At 56.5% G+C, this 12,646-nt stretch overlaps 1 protein-coding gene across 2 annotated transcripts in view; it reads right to left on the minus strand.

Moving 5' to 3' along the window:
* Positions 1 to 3,257: 3,257 nt before the first annotated feature.
* PCDH1 (protocadherin 1) overlaps positions 3,258 to 12,646 on the minus strand; it is a 56,548-nt gene continuing 47,159 nt past the window's right edge. The window contains exons 5-6 of one of the 2 annotated variants that reach the window (XM_054841967.1): positions 9,296 to 9,338; positions 7,256 to 7,390 (exon numbers count right to left, since the gene is read on the minus strand). In XM_054841967.1, coding sequence (XP_054697942.1) covers positions 9,313 to 9,338 — 26 coding nt within the window. In that variant the 3' untranslated portion in view covers positions 7,256 to 7,390; positions 9,296 to 9,312. Of the gene's footprint in view, positions 7,391 to 9,295; positions 9,339 to 12,646 lie in introns of both variants that reach the window. The other variant, XM_054841966.1, reaches the window with a different exon arrangement.

The following is a 12,646-nucleotide window of genomic DNA, read 5'->3' on the forward strand; positions in this document are numbered from 1 at the left end:
GCTGGGCCCCCCTGCATCCCCTGAGCTGCTTGCAAATCCAAATCATCCTGTGGGCGATTACAGGGGCTTCTCCTGTAGCACAATATCCAATCTCCCCTAGAGGCCACCGCAACATATGCAGGGCTGGGCTCCATGGCCGCCGTGAGCAGAGGCAACTCCACTCATCCTATTAACAGCAGAACACAGGAGGGATGAGCAGGGCAGGGGTGACATCCCCGCAGCCTCGAGCCAGCCGGGGAAGGAGGGTTTTGCAGCTTCCCCATACCATGGTCCTGCTCCTGCTGCACGGTGGGCTCTGTTCCTCAGGGAATCTCACCGTGGGGTATGGTTATTGAAACCTATCACTTCCTCTCCATGGCCAGCCCTGCTTTTGTGGCTCCACAGCTGTCCACAGCTGCCTGTGGGCATGGTGGCATAAAACACATTCCCTGCCAGAAGAGGTGGTATCAGCTCTTAAACTGCTTTCAGCTCTTTTTGAACCTCTACCCCAAGCATCAGGCTGGCACAACAGTGGCCCAGCACCCTGCTCCCATGCCAGGAGTACATCTGTGGCCACCATCACAGCACAGGTAGGCAGCAAAGGCTGTGCCGTCCCGTCACTCACTCGAGTGAGAAAGTCACCCTGATGGGAACTCATTGTCTGGCCGCTTCAGCCAGCTCTGTGCAGGGCTCTGCTGGCTCACTTTGTCCTCCCACCAGCTCTGCTTGGCCCAGGAACAATCTCAGGATCATTTTATTTCTTTATAGCTTCAGTGAAAATAGATCAGGCAGTTCTGAGATGTCCACCTGGTTTTCTGTTCCTAGTTTGCAGAAATGCCCATTACTCTAGAAGCAAGGAACTGAGACAAGGAATCAAGTAAGCACAGATCTTCTGTGGTTAGACAACACTGCTTTAAACTTCACAGTGCTTTTTACTGAGGAGAAAGCCTCAGGAGAGGCAGCCTCCATGAAGAAGACGGTGCCTGTGCACCTGGTAGCTCCTGGTCAGAGCCAGAAAGAGATCCCAAACCTCATCCACTTTACTGTGCAAGCATTGAAGATGAATCTGCCAGATCTGTGCAGGCAGCTGGACAGCTGAAGCAGCAAGGTCAAGCCCTCAGGAGACGCGAGAATTAAGTTTTCCATCAAAATGGATGTCCCTGGCCTGGCACATTCCCAGCTCCTGCTGTAAGCTGAGGACCCTATTAAACTGGATGTACTTGAAAAACCCAGGTTGGAACAAAGCCTGTGTGGCAAGCAGTTCCTTGCCCAGCCCATCTCCCTTCACACACCATCCCCACCTGGCAGCCAGTCAGATCCCCTGCAGATACCCCCACCCCAGGGGAGGCTGCGAAGGAGCGGGCAGGAGGAGCAGCTTCCCATCTCCTGCACCTTAGGCTAAGAATGATTCTTGTGCAAACCTCCAAGGACCGGTGGACTCAGCAGGGACACTGAGGCCACATCACTCGACTCCATTTCGGCTGCTTGTGAGGCCCAGCTTGGTGGGACCATCCTGGGCTGGAGGATGCCCCTTCCACGTCCACCTGCGGGGCTCACTGGGCACCAAAACCCATCCTGATCTCAGTACTGACCGGGGAGACTTGCGTCCAAACTCCAAGCCATGCTGGGCAGTTGCAGCATCCTCACCAGCAGCATCCTTGAGGGCCCTTCCCACCCTGGTAATCGATGTGTGTTGCCATGGAAACCAAACAGTTTCCAGAGCAGCACATAGCTGGCTGGATGTGATGCTCAGGGCTGTGCCGGAGGACCAGGAAGGCTTGCTGCACTGGAGTGGAGTGAGGGGAAGGCAGTGGGTGCCGGGGGGGGGGCACGGTGGAGTAGGGGAGGAGAGGTAAGGACGGAAGGGAGGAGGGGGGGGAGACAGTGAGATGGGGCATGCTGGGTGGACAGAGAAGGGTTGAGCAGAGAAGGGGAAGGAGACACAAATGGGGGGCACAGGGAGCCTTCACAGCCTGGGCCAAATGAGGAGAAGGAGGAAGTGTGAGGAGCAACTGTAGGGCATGGCAAAAGGCCAAGGAGGTCCTGTGGCTGTGTCTCTGCTTAAAAAGACATTCTGGTGATCTCAGTTATCCTGGGGGCAGGTGGGTGCTGACAGCTCTGCATGGGTGCTACCTGCCCCCCTGTGCCAGCCGTGGCACCATCCACAACATCTGGATTCTCTTTCCCTGGGATGGTGCATCAGCAGGCAACAAGGTCACTTGGTTCCCCAGGACCCCAGAATACACATCCGTGCTAGTGTGTGCCTGCACAGAGTGGCAGCTGAGAGCCCCCCACCACCTCACCCATGAAGACATGATCCCTCGGGAGTGGGGGGCATCGGTTCCCCTCTGCATGGCCCAGAGGAGACCCCAGCGAAAAGAGGATGGTAGAAAAGCAGTCTCTACAAGACCCCACCAAGGGGACGATGGTCTACATCTTTACTTGGAAACTCTTCCTCCCCAGGGACACTTGCTGGTGTTTTCCAAGCTGGGTGTGTGTCTTGCCTTTGCCTGGTGCTAAGACCACGGCAAGCCCAGTGCCGGCAGCTCAGCAAAGGTGTGATGCAGTGTGTGAGCCCAACACAGCCGAGACACGTAGCACCCGTATGCAACCCGACTAATGAGGGAACCATCTCTACTCTGAGCTAAGAAACTACCCTGTACAGCTATTGATGTTGCCTAGCACAGTCCTGTGCAAAGGCAAGCAGGAAAACACAACAGCCACAGCTGAACAAGCTCCCTGCAGCTGCGGTAGGAAGCAGCCACAAATGTGCCCTGGTTTGAAGTGGCCCAGCTGTTTCCAAAGGGTTTAAACTACCTAAAAAAAAATCAACCATGCCTGGTAAAGGAAATGGTGAAATGGTGGGGAATGGCATCAGGTCTCCAAGGAGCACTGATGGAGGTGGGGGGAGTCTGGAGATGGTTGGTGGGGCTTTCTCTGGTTCCCACCTTAGCACAAGTGCAGGCAGCCTTGGGGCTGAAGACGTCTTTTCACTGAAACATTTTGGTTTTAAATAAAAGAGATGAGTCTGTGGTAAACTGCTTTGTGGGGTTATCTTACTTGTACCTGTGCAGAAATGTCCTTAAGCTGGAAATCAGAGACAAGAGTGGCCACGTCAGGGGTCCATGCACCTGGAGGAGGGCAGCAGGAGCAGGCATCTCCCCACAGCCACCGAGGCTTTTCACTGCCTCTGTGTGCCTCCTTCCCTGAGGATGCCCCAAGCCACCCACCCAAGGATGCGACATGTGGGAAGAATCTGTCAGGCACAGGCACCCGGGTTTTCACACTTTTATTGTAAAGCTTTAGGAAGGGCTAATTACAATGGAGTTGGTCATCTGACAGCTCAGCAAACAAACAGAACAGGAGAGAACAGAAAGGGGATCACGACGGTGTCATGCTCACTGCTCTGAACAGAAAGAATTACAAGGGAATCAATTGTGCTCACAGCGCCCGGGGAAAACCAAGCCCAAGGCCCAAAGCCTTCCCCGCACAGGGAAATGCATCACACATTGAGAGCATTACAACCTTAGCAAGAGGCATTGCCTTAGACATAGGTCACCATCTGAAAAATAGTTGGGTACTTTACTCTGCCATAGGATTTCTCCTTTAGAAAAGCTACACCTGCATGTACATAAAACTGTACAAAAAACAAGGCATCACAAGCAAGGAAATGAAATCTCGTATAAATAGAACCAACACTGAAGAGCTACAAAGGGGTCGCTTAGATCCTTCCCACGCAGCCCGCCTGCTCCCTGGCTCCCACCTTTGGTTTTACCCCTGGCTTGTCCTAGTGCAGTATGAGATACAGTGAACCCCTCCGCAGAGGTGTCGAACCCCCCTCCTCTTCCCTGTGCTTGTCTAGGCTGGAGCCCGCAGGGAGCTTCCCCCTCCCCACGTGCACAGAGGCTTTATCCTTCTGGCTTATAATTGTGCAAATGAGCTTCTTTCCGACAGCACCTCTTCTTCGCCCTCCCCCAGGACTGATCCCCAGTCACACTGTCAACTTCACCCCAGGACAAATCCCCAGCACCCCCCACTCCCAGGACCTATGTTCAGCACCCTCTCCTCCCCAGGGACCCATCCCTGCTGCACCCCACATAGCCTCCCACCCTTTGGCACCCCACTGAGGAACCACTCCCACTGCCCCCCCGCCGTTCTTCCCCACAGACCCACCCTCACTGTCCCCATGCTCCCTATAGACACCTATCCCCAATCCAGCCCCCAGACACCCATGCCCTCTCCCCACTGTGCTCCCCTCCAAAGACCCAGCCCCACCATCCCTCTGTGCACCCCAAGGAAACTAATCCCTCCCACCCTCCCTCCCCGTGGCACGCATCCCCAGCACCCATCCCTCCCACCCCTTGGGGACCCCCTCTGCACTCACCCCCCCGCTTGGACCATGCTTGCACTGAGAACATCACCAGGTGCTCCAGGAGACAAGACGGCAACTCCAGCCACAGGGCTTTGAGCTTCAGGGTCCCTCTGATCACCCTGACCGGAAGGTAGGGAGCCCACCCGCAGGCGAGGGGCCCGGGGGGAAGCTGGTCTTGGACAAGCACCCCTCAGATGTGGCTACGTTGCTCTCCCAGGGGGTCCCCAACAGGGGCACTGGACACTGCCGCTGCCTGAGCCGAGGGGAGGTGCGAGCAGCCGAGTTGGCAGTGGAGTCAAAGATCCTGGCCAGCGCGGCCAAATTGCACATTCTGCCCAGTTTGGCCCTGAAACTACAGAGCTACAATAAAAACAAGTTCAGGAGCGTGACCTGCTCAGGCAGCCAGGCCAGGGGAATGTGGGCCCCACCGGGCGGCCGCTGCAGGCAAGGGTAGAGCAGGGATGCCCAGAAGGGCGGACGGACATCCGCCGGGAGCATTGCACCCGCCTCTTGGGACCCCTGGGCCGGTTGGCGGGGAGCAGCAGCAGGAGGTCAGGAGGAGGGTCCTGCCTCCTCCGGGTGGCACCCCGAGGTGCCGGGGCAGCAGGCGATGCAGCATGGCGCGATGCCGCCTGGCGAAGGCGAGGAGCGGGGCTGGGGCACAAGGGAGTGGGTGCGAGCAGGTGCCTTCTGCCACCCTTCCCTTGTTGCCTGAGTTCGGCTTGCTCCACATCCCCTCAGGTCAACCGGAGCCGCACCGGGGAGATGGGCGCATCTTGCCACCACCGCCAAAGCAAAGGGAGAGGAGCTGCTCAGAGAGGGATGCTGGAGGGGGGAAGGAGGCTGGGCAGGGGGGGCTCCCGGCGCACTGCACCCCAACAGGCACTACAGCTATGGCAGGGCAGTCTCTGACCCGCGGCGGCTGGGGTGCCCTGTCCCTGCAGTGTCCCCGTGCTGGTCGAGCCCGGCAGAGCCATCCATGAACCCCACGGTGATGGACCGCGTGGACTGAAGATGAGCCGCGGGGGGAACCGTCCTGCAGTTACCACTAGCCTTGCTCCCTAAGGAAGATCCCAGAGATGAAGACGATCGATGCGTGCGCAAGTACGGGAAGAACAACGGTGCAGCACAGCCCCTCCCCGCATCCTGGCGGGGGAGGACTGGGAAGGGCTACACAGGAATGAGGCATGAGTCCCCTGGACCCCTCCTGCCAGGGGTGTACACAGAGGTCCCTCAAAACAGGACTGTGCCCCGGCTCCCAAGGGAGCAGAGAGGCTCAGGAAAGTGCCCACACGTCCCCCCTCCGGGGAGTCCCTTGAGGGGCAAGGGGGTCCTCTCCCAGCCACGTGAGCAGTGTTGCCCTGGTTGGGTACCCTGCAAGGGAGCCGAGGATGCCAGGGCAGCGGGGACCCGCCGGGGAGACCAGTCGACCTTTGACAATGGAAGAGAAAGCTGGATCCCGTGAGAGTGGCCCTGTGGCCTAAGGGCAGCGGGAGTCCAGCGGGCAGGGGCTCGGAGGCCCCCGGTGTGACCCTGAGACAAAGCTCCTCCTCACAAAGGCAATGGTGGCTTACAGGCGGACGGGACGGAAGTCGAAGGCATGGCACAGCCGGCCTCATGGGCATCCCCTGCCCTGGAGGAGGCACAAGGCGATGGGCTGAGACACCACAGCCGATGACGACCTCCCTGCCAGCAGAGTTGGACTGAGGGCTTCTCCGGACCCAGCCGGTCCCTTGACTGGGGGCTTCCCCATCCCTCCTCCACCCGCCAGGCACAGGGCCACCACCAGGGAACACCCCCCACCCCCCCCCCCAAAAAAGCAGGCCCCGCCTATGGCACCGGGCAGTCCCTAGGGACCCTGCAGCTTGTGGGCACAGTGACAACGTTCAGAAAGAGATCCAGGCTGAAAAATAGCAAAGTCCCTACAGTCCAGCTAGGATGCTGCCCCTCTCCTCCAGCTCCCCAGCTGCTGTTTCAGGGACTGGTCACATCTCTATTTACAATATAGAACATGAGTGTGGGCCGGACGCTGCACTCCCGTGGGCTCTTCCACGCAGCAAACCATTCAAAGCTGGAACTTGCTCCCTGTGGTTTGTTTCTGTTTTCTATTTTTTTCCTCCTTTTTTTTGTGTGTGTTTTTCTGTTTTTGTTTAAATGTCTTTTGTTTCAAGGACAATAAAAAGTTTCGATCAGGCAGGACTTGAATGTCATTCCTAAGATTCGTATTTACAGGAGTCTATAGCAAAGAGACAGGCAGCTCACTCCCCGTGCATGGGGACACCCCTCGTCCTATGCCCAGGAACTCCACCAGCTATGCGTGGACCTTTGGTACATAAGCCCTTCTCCCCAGCCGTGCCCTCCGCACCAGGAGCCTGCCCAGCCCTCCCCGGCGACGCAGCAGTTCGGAGACATGCACCCACAAGTGCTCAGAAATCGGGTTTTGGACGCTTTCATCCTTCCCACCCACCCCTGACCCCAGGAAACAACGGGTTAGAAAGGCGCTCCTCTCATCCCTGCCTTGCCCTGCCCTGCTGTTCGCCGAGCCCACTGCCTGGAGAACCGGCCGCCGGAGCGATAAAGCATTGAAGTTTAAAATGTTCCTCTGGACACTGGCCTCAGAAGCGCGTCTGCTCCCTGCCCCTCACGCCCAGCCTCACAGGTATATCTCCCTCTTGGTGGTCTGGGACGAGGGGGTGGTGGCTGGCTGGAAGTCCGAGGTCTGGGTGAGAGGAATTTCCTCCATAGGAGAGTCCTTGCAGGGCTCATGGCTACTATTGGAGAAGGCACTGTACGTGGGGAGCAGGCGGAGGTTGGCCATTTTGGTGCTGCGCTCTTCTGAGAGTCTGGGGCTGCCATTCCCGACTTGCTCTTGACTCCCTCTGTCTTGGTAAGGCACAAAAGTGGAGAGTTTGAGGGCGTTCTTGGGCCTGCGGCTGGGGGAGGACTGGCCGGGCATCCAGCAGGTATCGGAGTGGCCGAACTCTGTGCACTCCCGGGTACAGGTCCCAGTCATGGCTACATCGGGCAGAGGCCGGAGATCTGCAGAGAAACAAGCAAGAACATTGTTACTCACCAGCTCAGGACTTGAGGATGGAGCACAGGGATGAGCAGCAGAGCCTGGATGTCTCCATCCTACCCTCACCCTCCTACGGTGGGAGGGGACAGCCGGACCCACAGCCACCCAGGGAGCGAAGGCAGAGCTGGAAGGGGAACCCAAGGCTCCCAGCAGCCAACGTCTCCTGTCCAAGCTCATAGCCCCAGCTCCCCCTGGACAAGCATCCTTCCTGCAGTGGGTGTGTGCAGAGAAACAGTAGGCAGAGCACGAGGCGGAGCTCATGGAGCACACCCCATTTGGAGATGAGCATTGCACAGTAGGGGGTCCACAGCCCGGATCTGCACAGCAGGAGACAGGCTGCCACTGGACTCACCACCCCAGAACTGTGGGCACCACCTGGACCCTGCCCGGCTCCAGGAACTCCCTTGGTCCAGCACCTTTGGGCACCACTGACAGCTTCACCATGCAGAGACAGGGAACTGCCCTAACCACAGTCAGGCTCTTCACTGCCCTGAGGTACAGCCATATTTCCTGAGCACCATCCTTGGGCAGCTCTTCCCTGCTCACCATCCAGCATGCCAGGCCACCTGCAAGCCTCCCCAAGCACCCATCAGCAGGAGCCCCAATCCCAGACAGAAGTCCTCAGACATTGAGTGGTCTGAGCACAGCGAAGCACACGTGGGCAAGCCCATGTCTACCCCCAGAGAGGCTGGACATATCTGATACTCATGAGTCCCTTCCCTGGCAGCGCCCAAGCCTCTCTGTGCACCAAACACCTGCCCCTGAGAAAGCCAGGTATCTGAGGGCATCAATAGCTCCCTGCTCTTGGCATAGCTGGGAAACTCCGAACACTAGATACACCAGCTCATGGGCTGGTCTCCTCACATACCAGCCACCCTCTACCCCAAACACTACAAGGCTTTCTTGAGCCTCAATCATGCATCCTTAACACAGGGAGTACCTGTCACAAATCTTCAGAGGCCAAAACTTGGCATTTCCATGCAGAGGTGAGTATCCCTCCAAGAGCCATCCAAGACATTGCTTACCATCTACCCCCAACTTGGGGCACAACAGAGCCCCCCTGCCACTGCCTGGGACACATCGGTGCCCATTATCACAAGCATCTGTTGGCGGATCAAGCCTAGTGCTGATGTTGGGATGAAAGGGGGGGCTGCTCATGACCTTGAGACTGCTCTGACTTGCAGACGTCCCTTCTAGTTCACAGAAGTCCTCTCCATCTCTCCACTGCATTGCTGACAAACAGCCCTGCAGACTGATGGATTGAGATACTAAGGAGCTCTGGGGACCTGAGACATGGGGCTTTCACCAGCTCAGAGCATGCCCCTTCCCACCAGATACACACTGGTACACGTAATCCCCTCCTCCCAAGAAAGGACAGACCTGCTGGCACTCCCTCAGTCATGGGAAGAAGCAAACCGGAGCCATTCACACCGTGCTGAGGGCTCTGCCCTCGTCAGCATATCCCTCCTGCCATCAGTTTGGGGCTCTTGGACACAGGCATCCCCAAGTCACCCTGGCACAGCTTTCACACACAGGCAACCCCTGGGATGCGAGGAAGGTCTCTGCAGGAGAAGGCTCCATGCAATGCTGGGAACAGTTGACAAGGGTCATAAGTGAGACTCTCTAAAGAGATGGGCATGGAAGAAGGGGCAAAGTTAGCAGCAAACCAGTGTGTGAGCATATCTTGCCCTAAAACAACTCCCGAATTCTTGGCTCCTCTGGGTGCTGAGGCACCCCAGTTTTTCCCCCTGGTTCCTGCGGAGGCTCTGGCACCCACGCTGCTCCCCGTGCTGGGAGCCGCCTCCTGTGTCCCGTCCCCTGGTGCACACGTAAGCTGTGATATCCTGGCAGAAGCCATAAGGACATACCTCAGCGCAGACCCCCTTCACAGCCTGCTCCGCTCAGGGGACTCTAATGAGGAGCAGAAAAAGGACGAGAGGGTCACATCATTGCACAGCCCCCAGACTCCACACCCACCCATAGGATCCTACTGGCTCCTTCAGCCTCTGCCAGCCCTCCCCATTGCATTGCACCAAGCCCCACAGCATCCCTCTGGTACCCACTGCCTCCAGGAGTCCCTTGGCCTCTCCTGGCCCTGCTCCAGCCTCCTTGAGGCTGCTTGGCCACCACTGCCGATCTCTCACTAGTTTCTCCAGCCTTATCCTAGCCTCCCTGGAGCCCACCTGGCCCTTGCAGGACTCACAGGGGAACCTCAGGCAAATCTTGCAGCCACCTGGCTCGTGGCACCCCAAGCCCCTGTGTGCAAAGGCACCGGGGCTATGCATCACACAGTGATGTGCACACACACACACAGATACAGCCCAGGTAGATATGCGCTGGTGTGCTCATGCACCACAAATATGCACACTCAAATGAACTCGTGCACAGGGGGTGGCCATGCTCATGCTGCAGGGTGCAAAAGCAGGAGCCCAAGCATCACAGGGGACAAGATGCCCGCACAGACCAGTGTGAGAGCTTAGCTTGCCAGTGCATGTCTTTGGGGTCATTCTCAGAGCTGGCCACAGACCAAGTGTCCTATTTCCTGAGCATGTGGAAAGTTGCCTCATTTCTTCCTCCTAGCTACAGACAGAAAGCAAGATATGAAACCAGAGGCAAGGCAGCTCAGTTTTCACCTCTACTCTGTGCAAGTCAAAGCAGAAATCGGAGCCTGTGTCCTAGGTGATCCTCCAGGTCTTCCTCTCAGGACAGCAGGATGCCCCAGTGGCCACCAGCTTGGTCAGTTTGAGGTCATGTTACACTCTCTTTCACTTCTTCTATTCAAGAGGCAATATCTCTTTCTCTCTCAACTACTTTCCTGCAGGACAAACAGGACGGCTCATCATCATTTCTACTTCCAGAAATGCCTTGGTGTTGCCCACTCCCAGGGTGGGGAGTGGATGAGTGCCATCATTTCTTGCTCTGGCAGAAGGTGCTTTGCTGAGTCTATGGAGGGTACTGGCAAGACTGAAATAAAAGCTACCTCCCCAGTGAACAAAGCTATGGTGATTTCCTTGTGCCAATGGCAGCTTAGAAATCACAGGATCAAGCAGGAACGCTGTGTTCAGGGTCTTTTATTCTGGTTTTCCCATTGTCTGTTTCTGGCACTAAAGTCTTTTTCCAGTGTTGTCCCTTCACTTGCAGTGAGATGCTGGCATCAGAGCTCTGCCGCTAAAGGAGTGTATTATGTGCCATGAGCACAACCCGCTCTGCTTTAACAGCCCGGGAATGGGGCAGGGTGTAATTCTTCAATAGCTGTGATTTAGAGCAAATGCAACCCTATGGCCTAATTCTCAACACATGCTGGTGGTTCAGATGTGCCATCGCAGACAAGCAGCAATCTTTCTTTGGGGGTAAACACTCATGGAAATTTTGCCCACAAAATGCTGATTCCGGATGCCCTGCAGTGTGGTGAGGAGGCAGAGCCCAAACCTTGCCTCGGTGTCAAGGTGCCCATTTCACCTTAAAAAGCGTACTCGGGATTTTGGATCCCTCCTCCACCCCAGGAATGCAGTTTTGTGCCTCTGAACCCCTGAAACCTGGCAAAGTTCCCAGGTGATGAAGAAGATGGCCATGCCCTCTCCAGCATCTCAATCCTCCACAGCATCCATGTCAAGTAAAAACTATGTCAGTGCAGCTGCCGTGTTTTCCTGAGCTTTGCCCTCTCACTGCGCTCCTTCTGAGGGCTGGTCCATCCTGTTCTCAGCATTTCCATGCCAGAAGACTTCACAGCCAGGAGGGCTGCGTTGTTGTTTGGGCATTCACAGTCCTCACCGTCTTCTGGCTCCCCACTTTCTACAGCTTGGCATTTCTCTGGCATCCTCTTGTTAGGTGCCTCAGGGTTGCTCTGCCTCTGCACATAAATAGGAGTAAATCCAGGGTAGTAAAAGTTGCATCCCTTTGAACTTTTCAGATGAAAAGGGGGCACGGTTGGGGCTTTAGACAGAGATGCATTCAGAGATGCACCCTGGGCCTTTGTTCTGGCTGGAGGAGGGGAAAGTCTCTCAAGCCGCGGCTCTGTTCTCGATGCTGGCATGGCTGTTCTCGTCTCCTGACATCCAGGGCACCTCTGATCTTCGTGAAGGAGACTGTGCCAGGCTGTCTCCTCCGGGAAGAGGCACATATTGGTGTTGCAGCTAATTATTTCTCTCTATATATCCCCATGCAGGGCAGGAACACATCCTGTTGCAGCCACTTGCAAGGGCTCCTCTAATAGTATTATTGCTCTTAGGGGGGCATTCAACAGTGCACTTGAGTACTGTTAGACAGGAGACAAAAGCAGGCAGCCTCATTCAGCGGGCACTTCCATCTTCCTGCAGTAGATGTGCAGAGGTTCACTCGCCCACAGCAAGCCAGGTAGCTTCAAGCAGAGGCTGAGAGCCAGCCTCAATCACTTTTTTTTTGGCCACCATCTGCAACATCCGTAGTCTGTTTTGGTTCTCCCTGTCTTCCATTCGCATCAGACATCAGCACTGCATGTGTGGTGTGCAGCGCTGGGCGAGCAGGGATGATGCAGCAGAGGAGGCCAGATCTTGCGGGTGAGGGGATGTAGTGGGGCAGCACTGGGAGGGAAGACGGTGGGACTGTGGGGACGTGACACAGCAGAGCACAGCAGAGGATGCAGAGAAGCCCGGGAAGGAGGAGGAGAGAAGCGCAGCATGCAAGGAGGCACTGGGGAGGTTCAATGGTACGGAGGAATGGGGAATATGACAGCGTGGGGAGAGCAGCTCGGAGGCAAAGCAGGATGTTTTCCTGAAGCGTTAGATCAGAAAGACTTGTCTACCTCGTGGCACAGAGAACATGGGCCACTAATTTCAACCAGCTACCCCTATTCAGAGCCCAAAAGCACTGTACCTCTTCGAGCCTCGGTCAGGGGGTAGAAGGGTGGAGCATGCCCCATGCTGCAGACTGAGGGCTGGGGCACAAGATATTTATTTCGAAATGGCTGTCTTTCAGCCAGGGAAGGATGCAGTGTTTCGAGTACAGGCAGCTTTGCCACCTCTATTGCCCCAGTGCAAATACCCGGAGCCATATCTCCTCCTACACCGAGCCCTCAGGGCTCTGCAGACCACTCCTGGGACATCCCTTACATCAGTGACCTCCCATGATATCATATCCCAGCAACACTGTCCTCCCTGCCTGCCCCTACAGCATCTACGCAATGGGAACAGCCTCCCTGGTGCTGCTCTTTCTGACGACTCCCTTCCTACAGCACAGCTCCT

Source organism: Grus americana, chromosome 14 (assembly GCF_028858705.1).
Source record: "Grus americana isolate bGruAme1 chromosome 14, bGruAme1.mat, whole genome shotgun sequence".
NCBI lineage: Eukaryota > Metazoa > Chordata > Aves > Gruiformes > Gruidae > Grus > Grus americana.